Source organism: Manis javanica, chromosome 15, assembly GCF_040802235.1.
Source record: "Manis javanica isolate MJ-LG chromosome 15, MJ_LKY, whole genome shotgun sequence".
Taxonomy (NCBI): domain Eukaryota; kingdom Metazoa; phylum Chordata; class Mammalia; order Pholidota; family Manidae; genus Manis; species Manis javanica.
In genome coordinates, this window is record NC_133170.1 from 10,000,525 (window position 1) to 10,015,000 (window position 14,476).

At 39.6% G+C, this 14,476-nt stretch overlaps 1 protein-coding gene across 4 annotated transcripts in view; it reads left to right on the forward strand.

Annotated features, from left to right (window-relative positions):
* The window catches only part of ITPR2 (inositol 1,4,5-trisphosphate receptor type 2), a 417,532-nt gene that overhangs the window by 206,194 nt on the left and 196,862 nt on the right, over nucleotides 1-14,476 (forward strand). For all 4 annotated transcript variants that reach the window (XM_073223365.1, XM_073223364.1, XM_073223362.1 and 1 more), the window contains exons 36-37: nucleotides 4,479-4,621; nucleotides 8,129-8,237. In XM_073223365.1, coding sequence (XP_073079466.1) covers nucleotides 4,479-4,621; nucleotides 8,129-8,237 — 252 coding nt within the window. The remainder of the gene's footprint in view (nucleotides 1-4,478; nucleotides 4,622-8,128; nucleotides 8,238-14,476) is intronic.

Consider the following 14,476-nt stretch of genomic DNA (forward strand, 5'->3'; position numbering starts at 1 on the left):
ATGGTGTAAGCACCTTCACTCCCCAGGTATTTGCATAATATCCCATTTCTGTATTTGGCCTGGACATTCTGGGACGTGGAGTGAAGAGAGACACTGTGTTAGTCTGCTTGGGCCGCCACCAGAAAATAGCACAGACGGGGTGGTTTAACCACTAGAAATTGGTGTTCTCACAGTTGTGGAGCTAGAAGCCCAGGAGCAAGATACTGACAGGTTTGTTTTCTTCTGAGGCCTCTCTGCTTGGCTGACAGGTGGCTGGCTGGTCACGGTGGCCTCGTACAGGTCTTCCTCTGTGCCGCACAAGTCTGTATTTTTAGCTCCTCTTCTCATATTGGCTTACAGCCCACCCGTACGAATTAATTTTATTTTAGTTACCTCTTTAAAGGCCTAATCTCCAATTACAGTCACGTTCTAAAGGACTGGGGGTTAGAACGTCAACATATGAGTTTTCAGGAACATACAGTTACCTATAACAGACATCTTCCTGCCCACATACTTGTAAATGTCACAGAGCAAATTAAGGTATGATCTGAGGAAATTTTTTGACTTGCAGAGTAGTCAAGACATGGATTGGAGTAAATATTATGAGAGGCCGCATGCAGATTAATTGGTGCCGTTTTCATAGATGAGTGTTATATGTGATTAAAAAGAACATGTTAGACTCACTATGAGAAACTTGAAAGCTACAAATCATTGAAAATGTGGCCAGTACATTTGAGTGAGAATTCATTATAAGTGATTAAGCAGTTATTCATTTGCAGGGTAGAATTATCAGGAAGAGACTAAAGAAAAGCAGATTAGTTAAGAAATGCTAAAGATCTCAGCTAGGCGGTGGTATGAATACAGTGAAGAAACCGGTGTGGCATACAATAATGAAGACAGGGTCAACAGACCTGGTGGCTCTTAGATGGAGAGGGCATGGGAGCATTTAAGAGGCACTGATGGTTGGAGACGAGGTGATAATACTAAGTTTCCTTATTGTAAGAGGGAAGGAAAGAATGCATTAGAAGAATGTTGCCTGTGGTCATCAACAATATGCAGAACTAGGTTACCAGGCTATGTATTTTGGAATATATTGGAAGTTAAATTTCTGTTTAGAGGTGATACTTGGAGAGAGGATAGTGGATGGTGTTGCTGTATGAGGGAATATGGTGTTAGGAAAAGAAAAGAACATCTTGGGAGAGGCCACGAGTGGCAGAATGGCCAACTAAGAGAGAAAAGGGCAGGGTCAGACAGGAGGTTCATGAGAGCCAAAGGTGTAAGACACTTAGGAGAGACAGATAACACTGTCACCTTGCATGGAAGGTTATGCCCTAAACATCTTGTAGCACAGGCATTGGCATTCATTAAGTGAGTATGTATTTGGTGAAAACTCTATACCAGTCACAGTGTGCGAGAAATAGAGTCAAGGAGCTATGCCCTCATTGAGCATGTGTTCTAACCCATTCAGTACAGGATAAATGTTATATAAGTAAAACTTCTATGAATAAAACAAGGCAGGGTAACAACATAGTGAAGGACTGCTGTGAGGATGGTCCTCTAGTTAGGGACCTCCTCTCTACTGAGGTGGTGTTTGAGTTGAGACCTGAATAGTGGAGAGGACTACTCCGTTCAAAAATCTGAGGACAGGCACTATTATGGGGAGGGAATAGTGAATGCAGAGGTGCTTAGGTAGGAACAGAATGAGGTGGGTAGGTTCAAGGAACCGAGAGGAGCCCACTGGGGCAGGAGTTTAGTGAGCAGAGGAGGAGAGTCTTAGGAAGCAAGGAGCCAAATCATGTAACGACTTACACGGCAAGGCCTTTGCATTTTATTTTCAGTGAGATGGCAAGTTACTGGAGGTTTTCAGCAGAGGATGGGCGTGACTTGGTTTATCTTTTAAGAGATGACTGTGGTTTTTGAGTGGTGAATGAATCATAGGGTCCAGACATGGAAGCAAGGAGTCGGCTACTTCAGGCAAAAGGTGATGGTGGCTTGCCTTAAGGGGATAGCAATAGTGATGAAGAAAAGCGGATGAACTGGGCATATATTTGGTTGCAGGGCCAACAGGACTTGTAGATGGATGGATGAGTTGTGGGGTGATGGGAAGAGCCTGGGTTTGATATGACCGGATCATTTGTTAAGACAAGGAAGAATGGGAGAGTTTGAATCAGGAGTTCTATGTGGGGGATTTTAAGTTTGAGATGCCTATTTGGATACCTTTGTGGATATGTCAAATAGGCAGTTGGATATATGAATCTAGAGTGCGTTGGAAAGGTATCCATGCAGGAAATGTAAATATGAGAAGTTTCAGCATATATATGGTATTAAAACCATGAACTTGGATGAGATCCCTCACAAGAAAGTGTAGATGTAGAAGAGAAAGGACCAGGAGCTACCAGGAATTGGCAAAGCAGTGGTCAGGGTGTGGGCGGAAAATGAAGGAAGTGTGGTGTCCCAGAAGCCAAGAGAGAAAGTAAGTGCCTGACAGTGGGAACAGGTGCGTGAAACGCTTAGCAGCGGTCAGATAGGATGAGGATGGGAAATTAACTACTGGATTTGGCAACGGGGATGATTGTAGCTAACTGGTCCTCAGTACTAATGATCATTAACATTTGTTGAGGAATAATAAGCTGTCAGTATGTGCTAAAAGCTGCTCTGTGTACTTACCTTCAGTCTTCACAGCAAACCCATGTGATTGCTAATATCAGCCTGAATTTTCACACAGGCAAATAATGAGAAAGAGGACAGTTGGCCCATGACCAAAATATGAGATGAAAACAGAATCCACATCATAGGGGTCTGAGCACAATTTGTTTAGTAATGAATTAAAGAGAGATAATCTGAAAAATAGCTACATTTTAGTGGCATTTTATTGAATATGGTCATAGTTTTACAATATGTACAATAAGATTTGTGCATCTTATTGTATGTAACCCAATTAAAAAAAGAAAGAAATGAGCTATCAAACCATAAAAAGACATGAAAGAAAAAAAAATGGCAAAGGTCATTAAAAGAAACAATAAATAAGTAAGTAAGTTAGTTTATATTTCAGAAGCATGTTCTCTTCCCACCTTTATAGAATACTGGTTCCCCACTTATGTTATTTCCTTCCTGACATTCTTTTTGAATTGTCATCAGAAATTTGTCAGGAAAGTTATTTAGAGTAGTTGAAGTAGAAATGATCACTTTTGCAAGAAAGGGAAGGAAGAGCTAAACACAAGTCATGAAGAGGGACGGCGCCTCAGTCTGTGTCGCTGTAGCTGAGTAGCAATAAGCAACCGGTAGTCAGTGTTCTGCCTAACAAACTATGCCGCAGGTATGGACGAATAAAGCATTGCTTTATGTGTGAAGATTTTGTGTGTGTGTTCAAACATAGTTATTTTAAAAAACAAAAATGGGGCACTTGAATCATTAAAGAATGTTCAATGAATATTCATTACCATAGTCCATTTTAGAGACACGTCAGTCAGGATGCTTTCAGCTGTAACTAACCCAACACTCAACTACGAGCGGCAAACGTAAGAAATGCATTATTTTGCATAGCAAGGAGGCCGGAGTTCTGGCTCTTCCTGGTTGGTCAATTCAGCAGCTCAGGAGGTCAGGGCCCTAACATCATCGGTCTGTTGTGTTGGCCTTCCTCTTAAGTTTGGTCTCCAGAGGTCGTATGTGGGTTGCCTCCCATTTTGGACTCACACTCTCAAGCTCTCTTGAGAGGCATAGGCAGTTCTAAGGGTCCATCCCTTCCTCCCCCAAAACACCCCCTCCCCACCTGCTCAGCAGATTTCTCCTGATGTGCTATTGGCCAGGACTGTGTCACATAATCATGCTTAGGCCAATCGCTGGCAGGGGAAATGGGGTGACCCTGGCCTGCTTAGAGCCTAAGCTGGGGAGGCTCACCTTCCCGAGAATGTTGCTACCTGATTGAGAAACTACATGGTGATTCTATTAGCAAGGAACATGGTGAGGGAAGGCTATTGGGTAAGTGACCAATAGTTTCTTATCAGAAAATGTAATTTGAAATATTGTTAAATGCCCTTGAACACCTGTGTGGTACTAATACTACTTAAATAATGGATCAGGGAATTTTCACATTGGAAGGAATGGTTAGTCCCACATGGCCAGTGATGTATACGAAATCTCTTTTAAGCTGTTCCTGGAGCATACCTCAATTTATTCCAAGTTAATGAATACCTTTCATGTCTCTGTTACAATCCTAGACACTGTGGGTCCTGTAACAGTGGTTTTACTGAGTTTCATCTTCTATGTGTATCCGTGTGTTCCACCCTTCTCTTACAAATTGAAAGGAGACCCAGGCAGTATATTTACAAAGAAGACCAGACTCTAGTTAAAGCACAGACCTTGGGCACCATGGGAAGGTGGGGTGCATCTTCTCTGAAATCCCTACATCTCATTCCTAGTTGGCATCCTTAGATTTGTTTGTCTTCAGAGGCTGGAATTTGACGTGGGTCATCACCAGGGGTTTTATGCTTATTCCTCAGGATGTTGTGGCCTCCTTGGAGCAACAGTTCAGCCCCATGATGCAGGCTGAGTTCTCAGTGCTGGTCGACGTGTTGTACAGTCCAGAGCTACTGTTCCCCGAGGGGAGCGATGCAAGAATAAGATGTGGCGCTTTCATGTCCAAGTAAGTGGCTGTAGTCTGAGATTCTGCAACTATTGCCAAACATACGGCTTCAAACGCATTTCTGCCCTTTACTCTACTGGTACGTAATACGGGCCAGAGAGTATGGGAAAGGTCTAAAATCTATGTACTTCCAACATAATTAATTTGATTCAACTGAAATTTAATTTTGGTGAAGGTCAAGGTATCATATTTTATTACAGTTTACTGAAAAGGGTGTGTTTTATCACTGGGCACAAAATACCACATAAAATCACAAAATATTTTGGTTCTGATTCATCTCTATAACTGCATGGTGGGACTTAAAAAAAATTCCTGTTCAAAGTCACTAGATTTTCATTACCAGAGAGGAAGGGAAGAGAACTAGCCTTCATGAGCTCTTATTGTGTGCTAGCATCCCGTGTGTTTACCTATTTTCTCTAATGTGTGCAAAGGTCTGAGAGATTGGCAGGCCAGTCTCAGGCAGGCTTTAAGTCAAGAGCCCTTAGGTCTCGTTCCAGCTTTCAGCCGTGCTGCCTTCTTGATCCTCAGCTACGGCTCTTTTATTTACTTATTTCTCTCGATGGTTTTGTGGTGTTGTCCTATCTGTTGTAGTGGGTATGTTTATCCTAGACTGTTTTCACTTTAGTGGTATATGAATAATTCTCAAGGAAGATCTGCAAGTAAAGCAGTTATGAAGAAAAGTATAACCAGCTCCAGACAGAATATGATGAGGGCACTTCATTGAGTGATTTGCAAGTAATCACATATAGACTCCATCCGGGCAGTCGAAGGTACTTGGTGGTCTTGGGGAGAGTATCTGTATGGAGAGTTGGACATGGCTGCTGGCTCCCTTGACCATTACCCATCACAGCTAATTCCTGTGGGGTGGAGGCTTACTGGAGAGGCCTCTGAACCTCTTCTGTGGATTGTGACTGAGGAATAGGGAACACAAGAAGTGTGTTCCTTTCATTTACTAAGTAAAGCTGGGAGAGAAAACAAGATATGGGATGAGAAGTGACTACAGGGATCATGTTAAATAGGTGGGGTTCTTCAAAAAATCGGTAATAAACCTGCGAATTTTAATTCCAGGAAATTAATAATGACACTATAGATATATCCCAGATACTTGATAGTCTAGAACAGGGATTGTTGACAAGCTTTGGCCCACAGGCCAAATTGGTCCTCTTGCTCAGTTTTTCAAATAAAGTTTTATTGAAACACAGCCACACATGTTCACTTACATACTGTCCGTGGCTACTCCCGTAACTATTATAGCAGAGTTGACAAGCTGCCCCAGAGATTGCATGACACGCAAAGGTTCAAAATATACTATTTGGCTTTGTAGAAAAAGAATTTGCTGATCCAGTGTCACGAATTAGGCTGTCAATACAGTGGCTGCTAGATCACACACAATTATTTAGATAAAAATAAAAATAAAAATAAAAAGTTTCAGTTCCTACATTTGCCAAATTTTAAAGTACTCAAGAGCCATATGTGGCTAGTGGCTAACAAATTTGACAGCACAGATACAGAACATTTCAGTTACTGCAGAAAAATTTCTGTTGGTTGGCACTGGTCTACAACTTAGAAGATTCAGGTCTCTGAGAAGGTGATACAGAGTAACTCAGAATGTCAGGAAAATGTTGACTGTGCGGAGGATGAGGCAAGTCTGTTGCAACATCAGGAAAACTGAAAGGAGAGAAGCAGGATGATAGGGCAGTGGGAGCTCATATGGAGGAAAAGGTGTGACACCTACTTTAGTGGTTAGAGAAGAGATTTTTTTTGGTCCTATTTTGATCGTATTATGGCCAGAGGCACAGGAACGTCTATTTTCTGCTCTGATGCTTCTCCTTCTCCTTCTCCAACCCTGTGAAGGACCAAGGGTTTTATCTGCAAGAATGTCTAATAAAATTAGAATCCAACTTGATTAAAAAGCTAATAGGCCTTGTGTTACTACGCACAACTCTCTGGTAAAGCTTAGTTGGAGAACATAGTTTATGTCCAAGGGCTCAGTGGGTCTTCTGACTTCTTGAAATGAATTTATTTCTTGGAACTTATTGATTCATATGAATCTGCTGGTGAACGTGAGAGACAGACCCCAGGAAAGAACCTGAATTCACATATCCACTTAGTCACGCAGTGAGAGAGAGAAGAGACCTTAACCTTTAAGGCATGTGGTTATGATCCATTCAAATCAGCATTTACTCCTCCTTTATGAAGGACAGTCTCAGTAGTTTTCAAATTCTGGGGTGTTATCTATTTATGGATTTAAAACAAGGAAGGAGAGCCAACCATTAATTTAAAAAATGAATTAGGAAGTATATAAAATATCAGGTAGTCCACCTCAAATACTATCTCATACAATACATCTCACGTAGTAAAGGTAACTTTTGTGTTAGTTTTACAAGCACGCACATAAATATATATTTATATGGTGGGTTGTTGCATGAAACTTACTTTTTACTTAGATCACAGAAAAAATATTTGACTGATCTATCGCAACCAAACATTATGTGATAGATCAATACCTTATAAAAACTACTAGCAAATGATATTCATCCTTACGCTTAAGAGTTTCAAATGGTTAGTGAATGAAAAGTTTATTTAAAGAGCAAAGAAGATGAAAATAGCCTAAGAGAAAAAAATCAAAAGAAATTTGCAGTGCGCACCAAAACTATGTTCATGTATTCAGAGACTATCACGCGAGGGACCAAACAGAAGAGAAGCAGGTTTTTTCCTTGAAAGGTGAACTTTAGAATAATTATTTGTGTGCTGGACCTGACCCCATAATATCTTGCCCAGATGGGACATAGCTTAAAGTAAATCACTGTTCCTTCCCTGTGTGCATGACATAGATAGAATCTAAAAGTATCACTGTCCATCTACCAACCTAATCAGTGCACCTCAGGCATCCGTGATTGGCCCTTCTCTGTTCCAACTTGCACATGTCATTATTTACCAAGTCGTGGCTATTTTGTTTCTCTCCTGCTTCTTGCATCCTTATAGCATCACGGGCCCTGTTCATCGCTTGCCTTGTTCTCACTCTTGCACACATAGGCCAGGTCATTCAGGTCCTTTACAACGTCCCCTTTTTTCTATAGAGTAAATTTCAGACTCATTAGCACAACATTCTTAGCTCCTTCTTTTCAGGTCGCATCTCTCGCGCTCTCTCCTCTTGCTGTGTGAGTATCAGCTGGCAGTTGGAGTACTTATCACTTCCTGGACATCATGGTCAGCGTGCTGCCCCTCCCTTTGTTCATACTGTTCCCTTTGCAAGGATGCCTTCTCTCCCATCTCTCCCCGAATAAATTTAGAAGCACTGAGATACACTGCCTGCAAAACAAAGGCTGTTTTATAAGACAAAGTTCATAAGCTGCGGTGTAATTTTAAAACTTTGGAAAACAGGTATCTTGTTTACTTTATCCTCTCAAATAATAGTGTGATTTGCTTTTCCTCTAGTCTATGTTGTTAGTAGATAGCTTGAAGAGAAATCACTGCCCTGTTTAAGGTTCCATGTTTTGCTTTAAGGTTGATAAATCATACAAAGAAACTAATGGAGAAAGAAGAAAAGCTGTGCATTAAAATTCTTCAGACTTTACGAGAAATGCTAGAGAAGAAAGACAGCTTTGTGGAAGAGGTATTTTAAAAAAAATTTTTAGTATTTCAAAATAAAATAGAATGTCTAGAATATTGTAATTGATGAATTACAGTAGAATGTTATGTGATTACTTGTAGTACATGTTAATGACGTGTGCTTCAATGAACTAGATAATTTGAATGTTAATGGTATTCAATTTTTGTGTCTGTTTTGAATTGAAAAATAAGATTAGAATCGCCCCAGTTTTTGGCTTATTTGTTTTATTATATTTTATCATAAACAGGGTATTTTTCTCATAGAATTTCAATGGATCAAAAGACCTTTTTAACAATGACCAACTGAGATTCCTGATCAAGATTTTGTCTAAGTTTCTGCTGCATTTTGAAATGGTCTGTGCATCTTGGCACATGCTGATTTTTTTTATTGCAAATATACATTTCATTTTCTATAACGTTGATCAAGTATTATAAAATGCTGTTGTTTATACATGGAGTAGTAATGTTAGTATTGCACAGATGATTTCCAGGGACTATCAACTTATAGATAATAATTATCAGTCTGTTATTAAAAACGACAGCTCAGGTGCTCATTAAGAGATAGCTGGCAGCATGTTCAGTGCTCAAGGCGATAGACTTAAATATAAAGTATAAGTCTAGCACAGTTTTTTTTTTTTTTTAGCTGGTTACCTGCACTTTTATCTTAGATGTCAAACAAAATTTGTACCATGTTCTTTAATAACTTTTTGGTCTGTTTCTGTAAATACTGATCATCTGATACATTTAAAATTGGAGGCATTTTATTTATTAATTTACGTATATACTATCTAATACCAAAATGACTGCAGTGGCGGCTGTTTTTAAAAAAATGTCATGTAGGAGAGAAATGCAATGGGATCTTGGATATTAATAGAAAGGGTGTAACTTCAAAATACTCATTGGAATCAGATGTTTGCTTCAGTAATCAATAGGACTGCTTTTTCTCCTTACTTCCCTCCATCATTTAAGCTATGTTTAGGAAACAAATTATTGAAATAGAGGTGACAAGTGCAATGTGTTTCTGTGTGTCACACGATGTTTCTGTGACAAGGACTCAAAAAAATGCTCCTAAGTTTGAGTATGTGGTATGCTTTTAAGAAATAGTAAATGGGTTCTTTGGGGCTTTCTGGTGTATTTCTCTGGTTCCTTGAAATATTGCTGTAGATGCCTTGATTTTGACTGAAGTACTAGACCCTACAGTGGAAAAATGGGGTTCATAAACATTTTTGACAGAAGAGTGAGGGTTATGATAACAGTAACTTGTGCTTAACAGGAGATCCACGAGAAGCCTTCCAATTTTACGTAACAGAGTAATATTGAGTTACTCCAAAGGAAAACAGGGAAGACATCAAGTATGGTTTTCCTTTGACTAGTCCAGAGTATTTAGTGAATCTCTCAAACCACCCTACAATAAATCATATCGGCATCCATTTCTCCTTGCCATTCCCACTGCTGTCACTAGTTCCGGCTTTCATTACCTCTTGTCTAGAAAATTCCAGCAGGTGCCGTTCCCTGAGACTCCTTCAAGGGAGGCAGGCCTGCTGTTTGCATAATGCCAAGGGGCAGCATCCATATGCGATACCATGTGAATGGCACTACCAGGACTTGGCCCACAGGGAAATGTAACTGTGAGAAAGTCCAATTGGGGTTATTCCCTCCGTCTCACGCATGTATGGTGAGTCACTATCAGATGCTTGTATGCCTGGGCACTGGGGATAATGAGGTGAACGGCATGAATGGACAGCTTGATGGGGGCCATGCGGTACAGCTGTACAGTTTCCATGCAGGTAGACCCCTGTGACAGCTGGCAGAGCTCAGAGGAGCCTTTCCGTAACTGCCAGGGCTCTGCGCCGCCCTGACGTTCCAGGCCCTCCTGATGCCCTCTATGCTTCTGCCCCCAGCTTTCCTCCTCCATCCGTCTCCAGAAATCTGTGTTACTCAGTGTGCCAGAAACGTCCCTCAGGCTTCCCCTGCACTGAACCTTGCTGCATCTGGAGTCATGGTCCCCTGAAATCCAAATGCACTCAGGCCCCCGGTGGCATCCTGTGGGGGTGCTAGTGTAGTGCTTGCCAGCTGTTCCAGCCAGTGGTGCCTTTCTCAACAGAATTACCAGAGTAACCTCGTGCCTCCTTTTTATGACACTTTGGGCTGTTTCTGCATTGTTAGTCAAAGCTTCTTATTATATAAATGGTGCCACTGAGGCCCAGAGAGGTTATCCTAGGTCACCCAGCAAGTGCCAGACCAGAGCTTCCACTGGCTCAGTTATCCATGCTGGTGGAGGGGAGCTCAGTGACCCGCCAGTCTGGTTGAAATGTCACTGAGTAACAGACTCAGAAACTGATCAAAGCTCTTATTTTACAGCCTTGTATGCTTGTATGCTTTCAGAAGAGAACCATTGGTTATAAATAATGGGCTGGTAGGGGGCTGTGCTCTCATGATTGTCAGTTTTCTATTTACTGAAAGCTTAGTGGTTTATAATCACAGAAATTCATTACCTTACAGTTTTGGAGGCAAAAGCTTAAAGTCAAGGTGTTGGCAGGAGTGTGTTCCTTCTGGAGATTTGAGAGGAAAACTTGTTTCTTTGCCTGTTCTAGCTTCTGCAGGACTCCTGCATTCCTTGGTTCTTGACTTTGCTCCATGTTCAGTGCCAGCAGTACAGCATCTTCCAACCTCTCTCTCTCTCTCTCTTTCCATCATCACCTTCCCTTCGCTCACTCTGACCTTCACCCTTCTCTCTTATAAGGGTATTTGTGATTACATTGGATCCACCTGGATAATTCTGTATACTCTCCATATATAATTACATATATATATATATATGTAATTCCATATATCTCAAGAGCCTTAATTTAATCATATCTGCAAAGTCCTTTTGTCATGTCAAGTAACATAGTCACTGGTTCTGGTGGCCAGGGTATAGACAGATTTGAGAAGAGTCATCCAGTATATCCCAATGATCTTTTTAATGGTAATGAGAAATGGCATAGAATGTATACATGATGCACCGCTTATCTGTGGCTGATTAGAATTACTGTATAGGCAAGTTTAAATGTGAATGAATATACCCAAGATTGCTTTGAATTTATAGCACTTTGCTGCTTTCCAAGTATTTTTAAATATTTTGCTACATTTCAACAATTCAAGGAAGTATATAGAGCAGGCAGTGTCATCTCCACATTTCTAAGAAGAAAGACTCGGAGAGATGAATTGCCATAAGTCACATAGATTACCTAATGTCTGGTTATCTAATATCTAATTAACTGGATTTCTACTCTCGGTGTATTGAAGCATTCCCAAGAGATTTCTCAGAATTAAAACAGGAAACTCATGCCAGGGTTTTTAGCACTAACTGTCCTAATACAGGTTTCCCCACTACTTGTGGGGGAGCGTTCCTATGAAACTTTACATAAGCTGAAATGGCATAAAGCAAAAACAATCACCATTTTAATTTTTTTCTTTCCCTCTTGAAAACCTCTTATTGATTGTAATGTCCAGTAAACTTGTTCTGTGCTTACAAACTCTGTAAATTATATGTAGTGTGCACACTAATGAGTGGTATAGAAAATGCACATATGCAAATGTCAGTCTGTAGCATATGTCATGTATTTATTTACTAGCCTAACACATAAAGTTGAATTGGGTTAATTCAAATAAGACTACCACTTAAATCCTTTTTACTTAATCCTCAGTCTCAGGGCAGCAGTCGTAATTTAAAGCACAAAAATCAATATTCCCATTATTTTCTCTTTGTGAGTGGGGAACTTAATGTTGCAGAGGAAACAGCCAGTGATCAATAGATTACCTTATTTTTTTAAATTGAGCATATAGTTGACATACAACATTACATTAGTTTCAGGTATACAGAAGAATGATTTGACAATTACATGCATTATGAAATACTCACCATGTTAAATGTAGTTGCCATCTGTCACCATACAGTAATTATAATGTTATTGACTATATTCCTTGTTGTACTTTTCATCCCCATGACTTACTTGTTTTATAATTGGAAGTTTCTACCTCTTTATCCTCTTCACCTATTTCATCTATACCCCCAAACCCTCCCCATCAGGCAATTGCCAGTTTGTTCTTTGTACTGATGAGTCTATTTCAGTTTTTTTGTTTGTTTTTTAGATTCTACATACAAGTGAAATCATGTGGTATTTGTTATTCTCTATTTCATTTAGCATAATCCTTTCTAGGTCCATCCATGTTGTCACAGATGGCAAGATTTCATTCTTTCTTAATGGCTGAGTAATATTCCACTGTGTATATATACCACATCTTCTTTGTTCATTCATCTATTGATAAATAGGTTGCTTCCATATCTTGGCTATTTTAAATATCTCTGTAATAAAAGTAGGGATGTATATATGTTTTAAAATTAGTTATTGTTTTCTTAGGGCAGATACCCAGAAGTGGTAGGTCATCAGATATTTCTATTTTTAATTTTTGAGGAATCTCCTGTTTTCCGTAGTGGCTGCACCAGTTTACATTCCCACCCCCAGTGTAGGAGGTTCTATTTCCTCCACATCGTCACCAACATTTGTCATTTCTTGGCTTTTGGTATAGTCTTTCTGACTGGTATGAGGTGCTATCTCATTGTGGTTTTGATCTGCATTTCTCACATGGTTACTAATGTTGAGAATCATTTCATGTGTCTGTTGGTCATCTGTATGTTTTTTGGAAAAAAAGTCTATTCAAGTTCTCTGCCCATGTTTAGGTCAGAATATTTGTTTATTTTGGTGTTGAGTTGTATGAGTTCCTTATACGTTTCAGATATTAGCCCCTTAACGGATATATCATTTGCAAATACATTCTCCTATTCAGTCAGTAGGTTGCTTTTTTGTTTTGTTGATGGTTTTCTTTGTATCACTAATTTAAATGGGAATTTTTTTGAGCATGCCCAGACCCCAAAAGTAACCTCTCTTAGGCCTTTCTGATACCTTAGGACACATCTTGCTAATGGATACGCAAAATAAATCGAGATGAGGTACAGACAACTCAGCCAGTTCAAAACTCTGGTGCCTTGCTGCTGAGATGCTGGGTGAAGTTCTCAGGGAAGTCGCTTGGTGGCGCCACTCTCTGCTCCAGGTGCACTGCCTTTTTAATGGCTTGCTGCAGAACAAACGCTGAACACTATTTTCTCCCTTTTTTTGTAAAAGCGAAAATCCTGTTTGGATTTCTTTTGGTTATGAAAACAGGTACTAATATAGGTCTTTCATAAAAGCAAAGTGGCGTGATGCAAACTTTTGAAAAGAAGAGGATTCTTGTATTAAATTTGAGACTCCCCCTATTTAAATTTAGAATGTTAACCTTGAAAGACAATCGCCCCTTCTTTTTTTTTTTTCCTTTGGTCATCGATACCAGAAGGTTTTGTGCGTGTGTGTTTGAAAGAGAGAGTGAGAAAGAGCATGCGTGTAGTTGAAGCATGAATTTGCTTCATAGCTGAACCAGAAGCCCTTTCAAGCAATTTCCAACTTGGCCTTCTCTGTGTGCTCCGTTAAGGAAAATCATCATGTAACTACAGTTTATTGGGTTTTTAGGCAGCTACTTGAAAGATATTTACAATTTATAATACACTTGATTGCAATTCTTTAAATGAATTTTGCTTAGTATTCTGTCTTGTTTCCTGTTGCCTAGTTTGTGCCAAAAGCCTGAGAGATAAGAGGTGGTGGGCAATATCTTGAAGAATCTCAGTAGAATAATAGAAATAGTGAAACATTTAATTTTGTTATGTGTGTGTCAGTGAAATCATCTAGAGGTCACATATGTACTATATGTCATAGTCTAAGTTATAATACTTATTTTTATTGAAAGACAAAACCTGAAAATTGTATATAAAATGTCCTGAAGGGGAAAAATTACTTGAGTTTTGTAAAAATTCCATTAAGTATTATTTGTTTAGGTGATCCTGATAAAAGAGCAAAATATCACAAAGTAAACTAAGGACCATGAAAGCTTAGTATCCCTTTGGTATTAGTCAAATTTGAAAGGCTTTTTTTTTTTTTTTTTTTTGAGAGGGCATCTCTCATATTTATTGATCAAATGGTTGTTAACAACAGTAAAATTCAGTATAGGGGGGTCAACGCTCAATGTACAATCATTAATCCATCTCAAGCCTAATTCTCGTCAGTCTCCAATCTTCTGAAGCATTACGAACAAGTTCTTACATGGTGAACGAATTCTTATATAGTGAATAAATTCTTACATGGTGAACAGTACAAGGGCAGTCATCACAGA